This window comes from Synchiropus splendidus, chromosome 6 (genome assembly GCF_027744825.2).
Source record: "Synchiropus splendidus isolate RoL2022-P1 chromosome 6, RoL_Sspl_1.0, whole genome shotgun sequence".
NCBI classification, from domain to species: Eukaryota; Metazoa; Chordata; class Actinopteri; order Syngnathiformes; family Callionymidae; genus Synchiropus; species Synchiropus splendidus.
The window spans coordinates 13,767,501-13,787,210 of record NC_071339.1 but is presented as its reverse complement, the minus strand read 5'-3'; the positions used below and the strand labels follow the sequence as shown (position 1 = coordinate 13,787,210).

The 19,710-nt window shown below is 42.8% G+C and overlaps 1 protein-coding gene across 5 annotated transcripts in view; it reads right to left on the bottom strand.

Moving 5' to 3' along the window:
* Nucleotides 1–423: 423 nt before the first annotated feature.
* setd5 (SET domain containing 5) overlaps nt 424–19,710 on the bottom strand; it is a 29,979-nt gene continuing 10,692 nt past the window's right edge. The window contains exons 4-25 of one of the 5 annotated variants that reach the window (XM_053866933.1): nt 18,915–19,180; nt 16,887–16,945; nt 16,615–16,802; nt 15,785–15,823; nt 15,423–15,710; nt 14,153–14,301; nt 13,955–14,072; nt 13,755–13,864; nt 12,325–12,571; nt 11,354–11,437; nt 11,126–11,281; nt 10,704–11,054; nt 10,368–10,628; nt 9,786–9,864; nt 9,300–9,532; nt 8,884–8,940; nt 8,342–8,803; nt 6,026–6,118; nt 3,507–3,721; nt 3,342–3,436; nt 3,063–3,127; nt 424–1,794 (exon numbers count right to left, since the gene is read on the bottom strand). In XM_053866933.1, coding sequence (XP_053722908.1) covers nt 1,291–1,794; nt 3,063–3,127; nt 3,342–3,436; nt 3,507–3,721; nt 6,026–6,118; nt 8,342–8,803; nt 8,884–8,940; nt 9,300–9,532; nt 9,786–9,864; nt 10,368–10,628; nt 10,704–11,054; nt 11,126–11,281; nt 11,354–11,437; nt 12,325–12,571; nt 13,755–13,864; nt 13,955–14,072; nt 14,153–14,301; nt 15,423–15,710; nt 15,785–15,823; nt 16,615–16,802; nt 16,887–16,945; nt 18,915–19,180 — 4,119 coding nt within the window. In that variant the 3' untranslated portion in view covers nt 424–1,290. Of the gene's footprint in view, nt 1,795–3,062; nt 3,128–3,341; nt 3,437–3,506; nt 3,722–6,025; nt 6,119–8,341; nt 8,804–8,883; nt 8,941–9,299; nt 9,533–9,755; nt 9,865–10,367; nt 10,629–10,703; nt 11,055–11,125; nt 11,282–11,353; nt 11,438–12,324; nt 12,572–13,754; nt 13,865–13,954; nt 14,073–14,152; nt 14,302–15,422; nt 15,711–15,784; nt 15,824–16,614; nt 16,803–16,886; nt 16,946–18,914; nt 19,181–19,710 lie in introns of all 5 variants that reach the window. The other 4 variants (XM_053866930.1, XM_053866932.1, XM_053866931.1 and 1 more) reach the window with 4 other exon arrangements.

Genomic DNA, 19,710 nt, shown 5'->3' with positions numbered 1-19,710 from the left:
AATGATCAGACTAGCAGGCAAAAATACAAGACTGAAAATGGAAAGAAAGTGGCCATGAAGAATTTCACCTGCTGTGGATAGAGTCTTAAAAAAAACTGCCAAATACTTGTAAAGAGAGAAGAACCTTCCATTGTAACTTAATCTCCTCAAACAGCTCCAACTAGCAAAGATTTCTGTGAACAGCATTTGAAAAAAGTGCGACAGTATCATTTATTTTTATTTTATGGATAGTATTTATCATAATCCATCCATCCTCATTAGCTTAACCGTTGCACAGTCTATTCTCGTGATTATATAATTATATCATTATTATAATATTATTAAATCTACTACTAAGTAGAATTCATCATAATAATTCTTATTTACATTAAGTTGAAGAGCTGTAGCCACAACTTTCGGGGAGAGCAACAGGGCAGAGGCGCCATTGTGATCTAAAATGAGTTAAAAATAATTGGTTAAAATGCCTTTCATCACCTGAAGAACAAACAAAACATAGTTTTTCCCACCGACTGGTGAGATGCCAACACGAAGTACGTGGCCTTCTACCACAGAAGTCCAGCCATGCTGCTCTGAAGTACCAGAGAAAATGGCATGACATAAAAACAAAACAAGTGAGTGAAATTCTTATTTATTTGAAAAACATATTTCCAAAAAAAAAACAAAGAAAAACCAACGACATGAAAACACAATTGCAGCACCATGTATTATCAGACCTGCAAATGTTGAATACAACAGCAGTGGAGCACTGACTGGAATCTGCTAGAAGAACTGGCAGCAAAACGAAGGCGATTCTGCTGGTAATCCCATGGAATGGTCATATACTGATTCTACTGCATATGTAGAACTGATGAGTGATACCTCAAACTAGTTCTCCCAGTACGGTTGGCTAAAACAATGTGATAAAAGGAAGAGGAAAACGGCTAACTTTCACTGTTGTCATGTAGTGAATGCCAAATTGAGCTGACAGGGTAACCATGGCAACAGCTTCAGACATCCAGAGGCCTCTTGTCTGTGACGGCTGCTGAAACAAAAGATGGATTGGAGTTTTAGTGCATTTTCTCAGTCGACCCCCCTGGTCCTCCTCCGTCACTTTAACATAAAAGAAAAAGGGGGGTGTGGGGGGGTCATAGTCAATGCTCAGGTCTGTGCAAGGTTGGAGAACTGTCTGACAGTGGAAGGCCAGGTCCCTCCTGCTCCGTACAGGTCCACACCATAAATATCTTCAGCAGGGACAGTTCAGAAGTGAAGTACAGGAGGAAGGCAGCGTCGTCCCTTCTCCAGAAGACCAAGCTAAAAGCTACCTGACTGCGTCCGGACTCCCGACCCCTTCAGGATGTTGGGGTGCTGGAACTGCACCAGCTGAGGATGGGTGGCTGCTCCAGGAGCTGGCAGGAGCCTGGGACCGGCCTGCAGCGGTGGGAGCACGCCGTGGCCTGGGCTGCCTGCGGCCTGCGGCGGGACTGTCCCAGACATCTGACGGTTCAAGTCTACGTTGTGGGATGTTTGCGCGCTGGAGTTGGGATTTTCTGCACGTCTGCTGCTATTGCACTGGGTGGCTTGGCTCTTACTTGCCCTGGTCTTATTGGTGTCGCTTTGCTGTGGCACGGATCCCGACGCAGCGGCGCCCTCTGAAGAAGATGCAGCCTTGTGGTGTTGGGCCGCGGCGGGATGAGAGTCAGTGAAGCTCGGGTAGCAGCCCTGTTCAGAGGGTGGACTGAAGCGCCCCCGGAATGGAGAGTGAGAGTCCTGCTGGTGGCTGGATGGCTGCTCACTCTGCGCCTGGTTGTCTGCCGCCTGGACACAACCACAAGTTTCCAACCAGTTAAGAGTCGGTGGATGAAGAAAATGCTACGAGAAGAATCACTATCATCATATCAGGCCCATTCCCACTCCTCACTCTCAACACTTGGTTCACTATGAAGTGAGAGACGTCCCTCAGAACTGGGACAGTGCCTACGTGGACGCTAACGTTAGCATGAATGCTAACCAACTGTTGTTTGTTAAAAAGACATAACAGACTCTCACTCACTCATGATTTTGATAGTTTTCTCTGCGGAGTAAGTCACACTCTCAGACACAGAGTTCAGCTCCAGGCCCAAAAACACTGAAATAGTGTCTGTACTGGAGGCGGAGCTACACCTGTGTGCTCTGACCAATCACAGGCTGTCAAAGCCAAGTCCAAGGCTTGGTTGGGTGGACAGGGCTAACGTGAGGACCCCACAAGGTTAAGCCTCAATTTGAGGATGAAAAAACACTCAATATAACTGTGTCATTGTAATTGGGTTTCAGTTTGGTTCAGAGTCCTGGTTCAGGTGAGCCACATGTTTGGGATGGTTAGGTTTAGGGTGAGAGGTCTCACAATCTCCGCACAAGGACCGCAATGCAAACATGTAAGAGTGGGACTGGTTTATCTATTCTTGTGAGGACCAATTTGCCAGGGGGAGGAACCTCCTTGTAAGGACCTTATGCCTTTGTGAGGACCATTTGGCCGGACCCCACAAGGTCAACCTGAATTTGAGGATGAAGACTTCAAAATAATGAGGTCATGATAGTTGGGTTTCAGTTTGGTCCTGGTTCAGGTGAGCCATGTGTCTTGGATGGTTAGGTTTAGGGGAGAGGCTGGGGAAAGGGTTATGTAGAGTGACACATGTTTGTTCTTCATCTGGTCAGGCAGTGTGTCCCTTCAGTAAAATGCTCGTATAACGCAGTAAAAATCCTGGGTCCACTTAGTCTTTCATCGTCTGACTTCCTGGCTGCACGAGCCGATGAACTCCAGAAAGATGCGGAGCTCAAGTGGTCGCCTTCTGGGACGGATCCCAGCGTCACCGCTGCTCCTAGTGACTAAAACTGAGGAGAGCAGGGAGCGCACGGCGAGGGTGCATGCAAAACGCCCAGCTGCACATCACAGCACAAGGCTCAGCTTCTCCACCACAGTAATGTAGCAGAAACATCATAACCTACTCATCCAGTCTCGTGTCATCTCGTCCAAACCAGGAAGGATTTGACTAACACGGTTGACACAAAAAGTGCATGACTCGAAGACACAAGTGTCGACAACCTACCAAGAGCAGAGGACTTCTCATGGCGGAAGTGACGAAAGCGGCCTGCGTCTCCGAGCACTCCGCATCTAAAACAGAATAGGAAAACAATTCAGTTCACCTCTTCAGTCACAGGGATACAGTGTTCAATCTCGCTGCTCAGTCAGATGATAGTGCATTCATATTCTCACACTCTAGGAAAAACAGTTTGTTGGAGAGCGGCACATGATGCCACTTCACTGGCACAGAATGCTAGAGAGAGGAGGAGCAGTGCAGTCGCCTATTTAAAGCCTGAGATGGTACCAATGTCTTTCTCAGCCGGGGCCTTGGTGTCTTTGAGCTTGTGCTCCATAGGTCTGGGCTCTTCCCTTAGACGTTCTACACTGGTGGGAACCATCCTGGAACCAAATGAGAGTCTGAGAACAGGCCAAAACTCAACAAAACAGCACATCTAGATGCATGTCTCACCACAGGTTGCGACACTGAGGGTCAGCACCTTTCTCCATCTCTGGCAGGGAGGAGCTATGCGCAGAGAGGGAGCGATGCAGTTGGTGATGCGAGTGGTGAGGGGTGTCCAGGGTTCCACGGTGATTGTGAGGGCCTCCACCAGGGGGGCTGCAGCTGGCAGCCTGGGAATCATGGCTGCTAACTTGCTTCCTCTTACGATATTCCAGCAAAGACACCTGAAGCAGGAGAGGAACAAGTCAGTGGCACGAACTGGACGGATGCGGGCGTGGAGTAACTGAAGCATTGACACAGGAAAAACAAACCAAATTCGAAGATCCACAAATCATATACCTTAAGTCAAGCATCGCACGCGCACACACACACATGCACCCACACCTCTCAGTAGGAGGGTGCAACTTGACAATGCTGGCCGGCACTCACAGGCATGCACACTCAAAATGGTGGACACGGAATCCATATGCATGAAAAAACCGTCAAGAGCCATACGAGCACAGATTGTGGAATCCCAACTAAAATGCAGTGAGAGCCAAAATGAGTAAGCTGCACAGACAAAATAAAGAAATAACATTGGTTCAGATTTTACAATCCGAGGTGAACGGCGTGGGACTCAGTGTGTGAGAAGACTTGTCATTTTGTGAATATTCATATACCAAACATTTGAACGGTTTCAAACTGTCTTGGCACTAAATGACTTCACTTTCCAATCTCAAAAAAACTAGGGGCCAAAATGGAAAACGATACACAAATATGAAATACTTACCAACTACACATTAGTTTAAATCAACCTAAGTACTAGCAGATCCATTACTTTTGAAAAATCATGGACACTACATTGGCTCATTTTGGGTGAGTTCAGGGAAACGTGGAATAGACGGCACTATTTCACCTGCAGTGGTGAGATTTTATTACAATTGGGTTTTTTTTCTCCAACTGCCAACAAGCCACTTCAGGCAAACCTCAACCCACTTTTTAGATAGAGTCCAGGTGACTAGTAAAAATCACTAAAACAAAAATGGTCAGAATTAGGGACAGAACTGAGCAGAGATTTATAATAATAAACTTGTAACTAGCTCCACCGATGAGAATGATGGAGGTTTTGTGTTTGTTTGCAAACAAAGTAGCAGAGTCAACAGAGTCAGAAGAAGAAAACCAGACAGAGATTCAGTGAAACTCGGAGGGTTGGTTCGACACAGGCCGACTTATAAGTGAAGTGATTTTGTATGTAGGTATTTATGAACGTTGGAAAATTTGTCCCAATGTTATTCTAAGAGCAGAAATGAGACATGAGACCAGAAACATGAAATGCCATCAAATTGAAAAAACAAATCATTCTTTCACAGACTATGGTGACAGAATGTGTCGATGTTCATTAGACATCAACTCTGCAATACAGCAGCGTCAACGTCAACTGTGGTGTCATGGCAGTTATTTGATTCTTTTTATTGAATGATCTGTCTTTATAAAGACACATGCTGAGTTAAACTCAACCTTTCTATAGCCATAGGGGTCATAGAAACTTAAAATACAATGAAGCCATGGTAATCCAAAGTCCCTGCCTGTTTGCTGGTCATGACAATATTTACACTGTCTTGGTCAACAGGGACACACTTGTACATGGGTCGTCACCAGACTTGCTAAACTCAATCTGAAGCACTAAGGCTTCACCACTGACCACCAGACTACTGCCTAATTCACTGACGGGTCAAATGATACAAACGCGTCATGACACAGTCGTGGCAGCGTGTTGATACGTGTGTCACTGAAAGAAAAAAAACAATTCAGCTGATGCGTCATCTGAAGGCACGTGTTGCAAGACATCAAAGGACGAGTCGTGTTTCATCATATTGGGAGGCTGGTGCTCAAGACAGATACAAGTGTTGTTGTCGTTGTTAAAACAGCAAACTAAACACGGACAACAGATGTTAAAATAAATGCCCCGTCAGATACATCAATGGCCAGCACTATTACACACTTAAGTCATATACATTGACAACCACAAAGGTACAGAAAACATATTCAGCATAAATCACCTTTATCCTGTATAAATCATGATCATCGACATATATCATTTGAGACCTGCTATTCTCAATTATATTCGCAGTTGTACCTTAAGATGGCGGCATGATAGAACACCAACATAACATTGGAGCTGTGTCGATACAGTCAATGAGTGTGTCATACACCCATCATTTGCCCATCACCAATACATTGTTTCACTCTACTGCTTCAGAAAATGTGATACATCAGACACAGTCGCCCACCTCAGTAATCTTTACTTGCCCTGTCATAAGAAAACTCATAGTTTGTTTTATATATTACACAGAGTTGATGCAATGTTGAAGTACAACAGATATTTCACGACTTTATAAAACATGCAATTCCTGTCGTAAGTATATCACCACGTAACGTGAGAGTTGAAATGAGCTGCTGGGATGAAGATATGATTGAAATGCAGATAGACAACAGATTAGAATATTTACATGCATCACATCTCAAGACGTAGTGCGGAGAATATTCACCATATTTTGTACGGTCTGGTATTCACTGCTTACTGCTATAGCCTCGTAACCTGGCTTCCCTGTCAGCAGACCAATGGTATGCTGGTGGGACTTCTGCCTTGGAAGAAAGTAGGAGAGAGACTTTGCAAAACCGTCAAGGAGCAGGGAGGGTGCACAGAGACTGCACATGCAAAAGAGCGTCTGTGTTCACATTCATGGATTTCCTCAAGCTTTCAGTTGCAACATGACGACAGCGAGGCCAAGATTCGGCGAAGGGAATAACACTGACCACAACCATTTCTCCCCTGAGTGAATTTGGAATTTCCCATGGTCAGTCGTGGCATTGAAAAGGGAGCGCAGAATCTCTGATATTGTCATGATATTCAAATACTCACAAATTCAAATTGCATGAGTGAAAGAAAGGCAGTGTGGTCAACTCGACAGACACGCTACTAAAGATGAACTTGACAACCTAGAAGCTAGTCCATGTAGATCACTTCAAGTTTGTCCATGACAGTTGCTCTATAAACCACACAACTGTGGTTTGCCTGTTATGTAAAATGACTGTGAATTTGTTCCATGTCCTTTCCACCAGTGGTATTGCACTATTCTTCGAGCTTCACCCATTTGAATTGCCATTTTACCAGAGACTGATACCTGAATGTTTTAAATGTAGACAGTAGTTTTGTGGTTGAGTGCACCAACACAGGCAAGTGCTCACAGATGCACACGTGCCGGTGAAGGATTTACACAAAACGAAACACGCTAACATCTCAGGGAAACTGAGCATCAGTCGATACCAACAACATACGATATTCACATTGAAAATTTTCATTGGACACAAAGGAAGAGACTCACCCACTTTGGCGTCGTCTCTATATTAACTGAACATTATGTCACTGACGAAAGAGGGGGAGATGATGACAACCACGTTTCCAAGCCATAGGCAACAGCTCGATAAAGCCACTGAGTCAGTATTTTTCAGTCATGTTGCCTCCATTACGAGTCATTTCAATAGGAACACCATGTGTACAGGCGGCAAGAGACATTCTGGGACAGCTAGAATGGACTCCATACACAGGGACCTTGCTGAATGGTTTACTAGTTTGACTTGAGCCTTCCAGAATCAACACATTGAAGCAATGCTTTAATGCCTGCACCCAACGGGAGCTGCTTTTTTGGATTATTGTCAACTTGACTTTACAAGTTGACAAGAGGAAAGGCATCCTCTGTATTTCTTGCATGATAGAATGTATGCAACTGTAAGGCAATGTATGTGTGTGTGAGACTGAAAAATGCGTGACGCACGGAACAACTGGGAGACTGTCGTATCGTAGTTCGGGGAAAAAAAACAAAAAACTCAGAAGCACAGTTTGTTTTGGGGTAAAGGGGCCTCATTGATCATAGATGGGCCTTGACACGTACTTGGCGTGAGTGCGAAACCATGTGACTGATTGGAGGTGTGCTGTCACAGTTTGTGTCGTGATGCTCCCTCCTTATCTCAGTTCATGTGCTTGTCCTAACTTTTGTCATCTATTGTTGAGTTTCATCTAGAGGTGTTTACAAACCCAGACTTAATAAGCAACATCATAGTCTGTGACATAACCGCCATTTACATTAAAAAATAAACAAGGTCCTCTAATCTTTAAGGTGGTTGTGTCACAAATCCGTATATATGCGATTCACAACATGGCTGAGTGGTTGTGATATCTACATAGCACTTGATGCTATACAGAGAACCAGTGTAGCAAACACATACAGAGTTCTCTGCTGTATGTAACATTATCAGGGGGTCTTCACTTGACGTCAGTGTTTATTTCGGTGGCAGAGCAGAAGCTGTCACAGGCAGCCATCACTCAGTCTGATCATTGTTAGTCATTGTTCAAGCTTAATCGAGCTGTTGACCAGGTAGCTGAGTCTGTCTTCGAGAAATTCGGACCTCTTTTCCATATTCAGACCGAGCTATGCATAAGCATTTTAAAAGATGACAACCTCCTCTGGGTCACCACGAAATCATCACTGGGCACCTCACTGCTCCTCTTTACTTGTGTGATAAAAAGCTCAGCACGAAAGGGTTCTTTGCATTTCACCAGGAGGATGGAATGCCTCGCAACATTGCAAAGCTCATAACCACAATTGTATCAGACAACGAAATCATCGCTTAAGTTGAACATTAACATTTGAACATTAAATATATGTGGCGATATGAAAATGATTTGATTTGAAAACCTACTGTAAAAAGGGCACCAGAGTTGAAGGGAAGTTAAGAGACTTTTAAACGCTCATTTTTTTTTTTTCAAAAAAGTAGTTTTGAATCAGTATCACACGTTGACTTGCCTTCTTCCTTTGTGTCGGGTTGCCAGTATAGGGTGAAGTCGTGCCACTTTCTGGATTGCTTCCATACAGAAGGTCACTTTGGGAACCCGGCAGAACCTTGTAGTTCAAAGAGCTGGGGAAGGATTCTGGTGGAGACAAGCACTCTTTCAAATGAGAGGGTTGTCGAACTGATGCCAATGGGGCGTCCATATTTGCATTGAGAGGTGAGCAGGTGTATATGAGGTTGAACTCAGTCCTGAAGGCCAGCTCCCTGCTTTGAATGTTTAGGTCTGTGGTAGGGCAAGACACTTGGTACAAAGAACTGAATCCTGAAGACGACATGTTCTTCGAGTCATAGCCTGAAGGGCCTTCGGGGAAGGAAAGGTCATCTGAGGTCATGGCCAATGGGCTCGCCAAGCTGGAAGACACAGAGACCTCCGAGAACTGAGGCCGAGGAATGTCAAGGTCTGTCTGGAGACACGGCTGAAAGAAAAAGACCACAGTTTGGCTCAATGTCTACACTTGAAAAGAAGCAATTTATTCATAAAGAAGATGATGTATACCTCTGAGGAAATGGACTCCAGTTGGTGAGTAGGGGATGTCTCAGGGGATGATATGTTCTGTAGAAACATGACAAAGTCAATCAATCTGTACTAGTCATATGTCCACACAATGCCCGACTCTTTGCAGCAACACATTTTGTCTTAACAACAGAGATCAATCTGATGGTATTTGATAAATAAAAAAACCTCTTGCTGGTTGGTACGTAAAGCCAAGTCTGTCTCAGCAAAAAGGACAGCAAGGATATTGTTTAAGCCAAAAAATTACATAAGACCATCACATTAGAAAACATGGACAGGTGAGAATTGCCAGGCAAATTTTATTATCAATCACATACGGCATTCCTAAGGACTTGTGACACCAGAAATACAGGAAGAAAACACAATTATTTGCTAGTGAACTTGATGTGTAGACTTACTTCAAATTGTAGCGGTGTGTTGCAGCTGCTTGCCGGCCGTGAGGGAATAGGGGAAAATACAAGGCCATTGAGCAGCAGAGACCCACATGTATGTTGAAGCTTTGGTATGAGCGTGTCCTCAGTGGGAGGAGGGGTGATTGGTGACAGAGAGCACTGAAGACGCTCTGTCGGTGCAGGGGTTGTCTCAGTCATATACTTGGCTGTTCGCTTCTTAAAAGGTGCATTCAGGTCTGCTTAACAAGAGAGAGAAGAAGGGCAATAAATACACAGCACAAAGTAACCACCATCTAATGTGTAACATGTATTTGTGTTAGCACGCTTTCTTCAACACTTGATTTGTAGTGTATGAATAATAACTTGCCGAATAAATCATGCATAACATTGCGTCATCTTGTTTGACTACAAGCACTGTATCAGTTAATTAAAAAAAAAAAAAAGAAGAGGGATTGAACGTACTGCTGGACCACGTGTTTGGGTTGGACCTACTGCTGATGCTTTGCAGAGAGGATGTGGACTCTGAGCAGCTGGTTAAACCACTTTCACTTTCAACCTGCTTGATCCATCTCTGTGTTGAGAGAAAACAAAAGAATAAGCAATGAGGAAATTAAACATAATAACGATTCAACTTTACCTACCAGAACTGATTTGCTTTGTTGTTGTTTATAGATAGAATAAATAAGATGCCAATGTTCTGTATTGTTGTATATCATCATATTTAAAAAGTTCTTGTATTATTTTTACTGAACCAACAATAGTTACACATAGGTCCCTCTCAAGTAGCTTTGCATCCAAGAATAATGCTTATATAGAAGATCAATCTGTAACTATTTTTGCAACTGAGTGTATGGCACATGCACAGTCTATGGATGCACATTAAAGTAAAACTATTACCACATCTTTCTTAGTGCAGTATGACAAAAGCTACCTCAAGCTAAGTAGAGATGTGTTTTATAGTATACTGCAATGCAATGTTGGGCACGGTTTAGTAACCATGAAAACAAAATATAAGGTTGTTCTAGCTGTTAAAAGTTTGTTTCTAGCGGTTTGTTCTCCAGGTGGCACTAATACCTTTTTAAAGCAGCCATAGGTGCCATCCATTTGCAATGGGCGTGGCCTGCATCTCTCTGGGTTGAAAGGGGAGCCAAACCGCACATAGTGTCTAGGGGTTGTGCAAATAAACGATGAGTGTGAGAGGCCCGGCAGCATATTAAGGGTTGTGGCCAGCACCGTAGGGTCAGTGGTTATCCTTAGAGGGCGCTCGACAGGCACCTCTTGGCTCAGTTTTTCCCCACCCGGCAGCTTTTCATTCAACCACTCAGTTACAAGGTACTAAAAAGCAGACAAGAAAAACCATAAAAAACACATACTTTTGGACAAATAGGTGAAGTTTTGTAATCATCTTACCTTCTTGGTTTTGGGGTAACGCAGATTCCCTTTATATAGACAGCCTAAACCATCATCAGTTGGATGATCCTGTCCCAAACTTTCCCCCAGGCCCACTTCGACCCCATATGGACCCTGAGTACCTTCCTCTTCATGACTGGGACCCTGATGAACCGATGTCAGTGGTAGTGTCATTGCTGCAGCTTGCTGGGCCAGTGCTTGACGTTGCCGCCGGGCACGCTGAGAGGAGCTAGAGCGGTATCGAGAGATTCTGCTTTTGGGGCGAGGTTTGGACGACCGCGTGGGTTTGGGGGTGGCAACAGGAACAGGAAGGGTGGTTAATGGCGTTTTCTCCTTGACAACTGGTGTATCCTGTGGGATCATGCATATTTAGACGACAAGACCAACACACTGAGGTTCAAATAACCAAGGATCAAACATACCATGACGTAGGTGGTACGGCGGGTGCTAATGCCAACTCCAGCTGAGTGGTGTGGGTTCCCACTCAGATTTGCAACTTCACCTGGTAATTCAACGGTTTCATCTTTTGCATACGTGCCCACCATTCTTCTTCGCCGTCTCTCTAAGGCATTCAATGTCTGAAGGCAGAAAAGAGTGGTTATAGACTACAGAGAACAAGTACTGAAGTATTCTTAAAATGAGTTCCATACTTTTTTACAGGTATCAGTCTCACAATTTCCATCAACCTCATCTCCCTCTGCCTCTTCTTCTTTCAATCCATCCACGAGCCTTTGCTGCACATACAAACATGTTGAACAGGAGTTTAAAGGCAATGGCTCTATTGATACGCACGCAAAACCTATGGAAACATCTCACATCATCCTATATTCAGGAAAAGATTTAGGGAAAAGGTCCTTCTGAAGTTAATGATGTTATGTACATAAATACATACTACGCGTGTATATAAGAGCTTTTCTAACTAGCTGAAGCAATGACACAATTGCTATCATAACTAAGGCATCGTGGCCCTGCCATTTTCTGTATATTCAGAGAGATTCAAACCATTTCTCATCATCATGCTGTCATGAGAAGCAGTAAATTGAACGACAATAAAAAATGAAATTGATCAGAATTGCCAGGTGCATGTTCGCTTGTTTGATTCGCCCGTTGACAGTTCATTCTTAATCGTCTTATACGCATCTCCAGGCACATTTGTACCAGAATGGAGTGCAACACAACAGAGTGATCCCTCTTGCTGGTCATGTCAAAGTCAGTCGTCTTGTGATGAAAGCACAGTGAAGCAAGGTTAATTGACAGCCCAGAAAAATTAATTATTGCTTTAGTCTGACTAAGAACAGAGTTTTAAAATGCATGTTAACACTTAGTTGACTACGGGATAGAAATTCAAATTTCTCTTAGGCAGACTACACAACCTGGTTATTAGCTCGAATAAACCTGCACGTAATGTTGGACTATGATCGGACATTGTTATTGTTATTATTGATACATTACCATTATATTGGAGGTAACTTTGGCCTAAAAATATTGTTGACAACATTGTTTTTCAGCAATAATTTGTGGGACAAATAATTGACTAGCAAAATGTGTTATCGTGTCAGGCCTACATGCAGTACTTTCTAAATCTAGTTAAATATCATTGTCCCTCAAAAACTCAACACACCTCAGCATCACTGTTCTTCTGAGGGTCTTTCAGCTCCTGAGGTTGATCTGTGGCTGACTTGTCCTCCCCATCAATGCAACCTTGCAGTTCTTTCCTCCAGGCTTTCCTTCGACGAGTCTCAGCACCAATATGAGGAGACGGAAGTGGCAGAATGGAGTTCTGCAGGCCTTCATGGGGTGCAATGTTATGCTTCTGTACCGGGCAGGTCTGGTTGCCCTTGTGACACGCACAGTCCACTTTGTAATTGCTGGAGAACAATGAGATAAATGGGTCAGCATGAGAAATCGTACGGTAAAGCAACAACAGAAGAAAAAAAGAACGACATGACATAGACATAGGGGTGTAATGATTCACTGAGCGATGTATTGATGTTGATGGATCCAACTACACCGATCTGTGAACTGTATTAAAAACCAATTGATTGTGTTGAAAATACGACATTGCATTGCATCATGAGAGACATTAAATAAATGTTACATTTTCATAATGACTAACATGTTAGGTGCCACTCGATTGATATGCCCCATCTGTGACTAATGTTGTGACATCATCACTGTGCTTCAGCAGTAAAACAAAACAGCAGCATGGAAGAAGCACAGCGAGGAATGATCAAGCAGTCATTGCCATCCAGTGTTTGGAGTGATAGCTTCGGTCCGTACCACCGTTATTATGAGGCTTATGGGCTAACAAATTTGTGAACCTATGCACTAGAGGTTCGCACAAGCAGTGCAGTTGAAAGTTGGCTGTAAGAGACGTGTGTTGTCTTCTAACTCAACAGTGTGGGTGGTGGCCAAAACAAAAGCACTCATACATGCGTCGCTCCAATGTGATGAATACAAAGCCATTTAAAAGTGGATCACCAAACCAGGTCATTGAGAAGAGTGCACCAAGGACAATATTTAGGGATGTCCTGACACCATTTTTTTGCAGGCCAAGTACTGAGAATTAAGTACTTGCTGACACAGAGTACAGATGCGAGTACTTAATAATGCCATAGCGATTTTTATTTTTTTTCTGCGCATGTTCCCCGAACACACATAATAGCAATGCCACACAATTCACGTTGTACTTTTTGCCTGTTCAATCTAGGCACATTGTGTACATATATCTAAGATCTTGGGACTGCATACTAGTTTACACATACACTGTTCCCTCATTTTCACAGGGTTTGCTCACAGGGTTAGCACCATAATGAAAGGAAATAGCAGCATCATAATGTAACCCGTGTTAGCACGGGGTGTCGCAACGTTTTCGCACGTACGCACCCAAGATACATGAGGCCCCATGTTTTCATAGGGTGGTTTGCTCACACTGTCGGCCGTGACCGGAGGATCAGGTAAACGGTAAGAATATAATAGAAATAGATTTTTATATATGGTTTTTAAAAAAGACCAAAAATGTGATAGTGGTTGTGTGAAAAGATCACTAACCAGCTGTTGAATTCAAAGTCAAATCCAATCGTGACCTCAGCATCCTTTGGAATATGAGTGACAGCACAGATACATAGATGGATCATGCCCTCAATTATCGCATGGCGCACCTGTAGAAAAAAATTAACGGTTATAAATTACAGATTCACATTGTTCAAACTGATTTTCTGTCAATAAATATAAAATGATCCAAGACTAACCTCAGCATTGGGTGTACAGGACCTTCTGATAAACCGGGCATCGTTACCAAACGTCCTTGCATCAACACACATTTCCACATTCGAGAACTTGGAGTAAAACAGCACAAAAGGGAAGGGCCTGAAAAACAAAGTGCATCATTCAGCGTTTGACAGCAAAAATAAGAGAGAAGTATTAACCGTCCATCACTGAGGCCTCACTTTTTGAAGAAATGCCCGTTGGCCTCAAACTGTTGTTTCAGCATGACCTTTCCACGATATTCAATGATCAGTGCGTCAGGATCCAGGTTCTTTGCTGCTCGGAGGATCTTTCTGTGCTTTTGTACACGTGTTACTCGTCCTAGCTGGAGCTAGAAAAAGGCAAGCAATGATTATTTGCTGCAAAATTGTACATGCCACTCACTATGCAGTGTCAAAACAAAGACGCAAGGACATCGCCAGCACTGAAACACAAGTCGATAGGTCACTGGACAAGACTGAATGGCCATGAAGCCTTTTCTTTTCGCACAAAATTGCAGTATTTAAAGGTCCACTGTGTAAGAATTTCTCGCATCTAGTGTTAAAACCATGCAATCAGCTCTCTTGCGACTTGCTGTTGAAAGTACATACAACAACTACAGTAGCCATCATGTTTCAAAAAGCCAAGATGCCGTCCAAGTAAATCAATCCTGACAGCAATAGGACTCAAGACAGTCACAGACTGGGGGAAAATTGCATTGCATTATTCACTAATAGGTAAACTGTGACGTTACAACGCCATTGCTAGCTCTCTGCTATTTGTTTGATCAGTTTGTCTGTTTCACTTTGGACATGGCGCAAAAAAACACACTTCTTTCCACCACTTTGGAAAACACTGATTTGCGTTTGTTCCCATTTCAAACATGGAGAAAGAGCCAAGGACTCCGGGGGTCGGATGCACCGAATAGCCTGGTAAGCATCTGCAAGAGGCCCAAACATCACCGAGACACAATCACTCAACACATGTTGAGGAAAGATGGATTTCAGGAAACGTTTGAATAACCAAGATCTGTTTTTCTTCTTTTCTTTCTGCTAGAAATGGTGAATAGAAATGAACAGAAAAGAAAGGTCAGAGGATATGGGATTTAATCCGGTCCTTTTGTTCTTTTTATAATCCATTTTTTGCCCGTGATGAAGACCACGACTCCTGTTGCTGGAATGTGGATTTCGAATACAGGCGGTTCTCCTTGTTTACTTCACTAACTTGACAGGTCCAGTGTCGCGACAATAACCATTAGCAGTGCCTTATCATTACACAGCAGAATTTGTGAAAGGCAGAGAAGTTTCATGTCGCTTAGCAGCCAACATATATCAATAAGGTGCATGACAATGGAGCATCTACCCTAGTTTATGAATATTCAAATGCTTCCTTTGACCACTAGAGGGCGATCACTCTTTCAAAAAAGGGTGCTTCCATGAAATTAATAAGATTTTGCAATGACAGAAAGCTGACCTGCATTTGTGAGCCCAGCACTGTGTTGTTACAGGACAGTTCAGCGTGGTCAATGGTTTCCATAGAAACAAAGGAAGCTTGAAGGTTTCCGATGGTTGGAAGAACAGTGCGGTTCTCCGGCTTTGCTAGTGTTGCACTGGTTGTGAGGTGAAGCTGAAGCAGAGTCTGTAGGTCGGCGCTGTACTGGTTGGACATAGCCTCCTCGTACTGGTCAGTCCACTGACGGATTCTGCCTTCCCAACCTTCAGCAGTACTTTCATCCAGCACATTGGCCTCTGTTGTTGAGCTCTAGCAGGTGTAAGAGTTTGGTTAGCAACAGGGAACATACAGCTTGACAGTTAACTCATTTTATTTTCTCTTGCCTTCATCCTCATCGATTTCCTTGATCCCTCACGAAAAGCCTGTCAGGAAAACAGTATATAGAAAAATGTTTGGTTATTAGTAAATAAGATTTTCTATGTATCTCGTAAATATAAACCGTAGATCTGGAATGCATTCACAGTTTTACAGGGCTTCACTTTTTTATGTTATCCCAAAGAGAAGGCCATTTTCCCCTCACAAGCAATATTCCATAATTACTTTTTTTCAAATGTATTAATCAAACAAATTTTGCTCATGGAGGGGTAAAGCCACAAGTCATTTGTATTCATCTCTCCCGATTAGAACCGCGTACATGCAATATATGCATGAAATTATCTGGGCAAGCTCCTGGCTCCATGTCAGTCAGGTCCGGTCATTTATCAACTTCTCCTTTTGTTTTGTTTTTTAATTGTATATACGAAAAATGACAATGCTACATTAATATTTTAGAATAACTTTGTTATTGATTCACTATTTTAAACATATATAATATATATTATACATGTGTATCAATGATACATGTTGTGTTTGCTTTCTGTTGTTGTGATGCTTAAACACATGACAACATGAGATTTCAAGCTTGAAGAACGACCTTCTCGGACATAATGCAATGTTTACTCCTTGTTGAGGTTGGCCAGTGTGAAATAACATTTGAGAGCATGTAATTACATATTTTAATAAACACAAGTCACACCTGAGTATAAGTTGCAGGACCAGTGAAACAAAAAAAAACTGCAACCAGTGACATTAGTGTGCCGCCAGTTGGAAACCTCAGGAAAACGCAGAGCTGCAGAAGTGTCAAGGTAACGATTTCATACCTCAATATACTCACCTTAACTTTTTTGCCTTTTGTGGATGCAGGAACCTTTTCCGTGTTCTTCTTCCGCTTTTTGGATTTACTTCGTTTGACTCTGTTGACCGTTAGCTTAATGCTGGTGGGTGTATGCTGGGTGGCAGTGTAGGAGATGGTGGGAGGTGACACTTCATCGTCACCACTTTCTGTTGCGCTGCTTTCACCAGCTATCACACACAGACACAATAATCAATTGACGTGCTGATTTCCTATTCACAAGCGTAAAAAGATCACTGTTGAAAAAGAGAAACCTGAAACATTCTCTGTTTTTCTGCGAAAATCATCAATCTGTTTCCTCCGGTTGAGTCCCCTGCAAGAAATTGTTAAAATGTTAGATTTGTATGAGTTTCCCTGTCACGTTTTTGAGTAACAGAAGCACCACCTAGTCTGAATTTGAAAAAGGACAGGAGAAAGAGCTTTACTAATAACTGTTGCATCCTTGAAGCAGCACTACATACTACTTGAACTGACAGACATTTCATTGAAAATTCGATTTGATCATTTGGTGACAGTTGGTATGCTCATCATTTTACAAAGCAGAGTGCATGATGTAAAAACATTTACACAAGAAAAACACCTTAGCAAGTCCTTGTTTCAATTCTGTTCTCTCTGTAAAGCACTTTGTGGACAGCGTGCCAAGAGGTGTGACACACTACTGTTCAAAATTCTAAGACCGGAAGAACTGAATTATTGCAAGAATTTACATTTTGCACCGTTGGATCTTAGGAAGATTTTAAGTTAAGCTCACGGACATCAATGACATCAAGGAGTTAAGGGGAAAAAAAAGATTCAGCACAGCCTTTAAGCCCAAAACTACAGGTATTCGCACTGTTATGCTCCCTATGTCGCAAAATAAATATGATTAAAAAAAAAACCCTAATCTCTGACTAATCTCTCTCTCGATTGTTGAGCCGCATAAGAAAAGTCTCTGATAGTCCCACACTGCTTGCTGCTGAGACTGAGGACACAGTTAGGCAATTTAAAACTTTCTTAAAGATCCTGAGGGTTAACACAAAATTGCAACAAAAAGGAGGTTCATCCAAAAAAAAAAGATCTCCGAAGTGGAGATCATCCTCTGGTGAGAAACAAAAATAAATAAATAAATAGCCCTGATGGCTTCCAATGTTGCTGGAATGACGATAAGACCCCACATGAAATGTTTTCCTGACAGCATAGTTGTGGGGTTGCCAACATGATCAAAGGTGTTTTTTCCTCAAAAGGTACGAGGGAGCTTCAGGCTGCACACAGGTATCAAATGGCAGCTGGCTATGTCAGAGAGGACAGCCCTTGTCTTTGTGATTAAGACGGGTGTTTTCAACAGAACAACAAGTTCACAATGCCCTCTTTAAGAGGAATAATATCACTGTAACCATCCAGTGTATTTCCCTAAATCCAGTTGCGATCATTTGGAAGTCAATGATCAGAGAAGAGGACAAAAATGGATATCAGTTCCAGTCAAGAGATGCCCACCTTGAAACCACTTCATGTACTCGCACCAAAAGTGCTCTTTGAGCCATGTGGCACCACACTGAAATAGAATGAATGAAAGATGCAGAACTGACACCTCTAAAGAGCAGAGCCATCGAATCATGCCACACACCTCTTAACATAGGATTGAGCTCTTTTTTTTTTGGTTCGGCAAGCTGCTGTCAAGTTATGGTTGAGATGATCATTCATATGGGAAAAAGTGTAAGAAGTACTTCAGACTAAATTCCAAAATAAAGCATTGTCATCAGACTACAGTATGAATGGCATTCAACTCTGGAACAGTAGTGTTACCCTTCCAAATCTCTCAAGCAACAATGATGGCGGGATATCACTACCGCTCCCCGACCAAACGGGCACGCCATCACAAAGCAGTGTCAACAGTGTCAAACGGAGTCGTTCTCTTGCTCTATTTGTGCTGCAGGTTTAAATGCACCAATGGTGCTCAATTTTGGCAACGACTGCGTTAAGTTCCACTAGTGCAAAAGGTAAATGACATAGCTCAATTCCTGATGTCAAACAATGGATAAACAGTTTCTATAGGTCCCCTCACTTGCATACTGTACCACCAGTAATGATAGTTTGTGCTGTTGGCTGTCCGCAATTCTTCTCATAGACAAATGCACATGTGGACAGTGGGCCGAGACTGGGGCCAAGAGTTTTTGACTACATTTTAAGAAATATTGTCAACTATGTAGTGCTGCTTTAAGAACAGATCATTGACAATTTTCCCAATGCATTCAGAATCATTGATGTAATGGTATCACAAAGTGTGTTTACAAAAAGAGAAGTACCTGCATTTATCGCATTTAATAAGCAGACCATCTGGCGTCAAGCTGCAGTGACACCAGTTGGACAAGCCTCTGTGCTCATCAGAGGAGGAGCTGTCGGTGTCAGCTGAGTTGTCCCCTGTGGTTTCGTGATAGCGGGTGCTGCGTACCACACCACTGAGGTCCATGCAGGGAATGATGGTTTGAGATAGTGGGGAGGCTGGTGGGGTGGGAGGGGGGGGTGCACCATAGTTGTGATCCTGACAACATACAACGGGAGACTGTTGCATCTTCAAACAACGGGGGTTCAGGCAAAAAAAGAAAGAAGAAAATGGAAAATGTAGATGAATGAAAATGAGGGCAACACACACATCATGAACAGTACAGCAGTTACTAAGTACTTCAAACACACATTTGTATCTCTAGCTTTGTGAGGACCACTCATTGACAAAAGGTTTTCGCTAGCAAATGGCAAAAGGAAACGCACACACAAGCCTGTCACAATAACAAAATAGTGCAGGTCGATTAATTGTCCCACAAATTACTGCAAGTAAACGATACTATTGTCAACCATTTTTTGACTCAAGTTATGTATCAATAAAGTAAACTCTCTAAATGTAATTTAAACCCAACTATAATAACCTAGTTAATTTGATGCTTTGACCCTCTACACTTTGAGGACTGGCTAAAATGTCCTCACAGAGCAAAATGTCCACACAAGAGTGTCTTGTCAAAGAGTGGTCCAGACAATTATACAGTATTAATGCATGTACGTACAAAGGCACACATCCAGGTAACAATAATATAGTAACAATTTCAT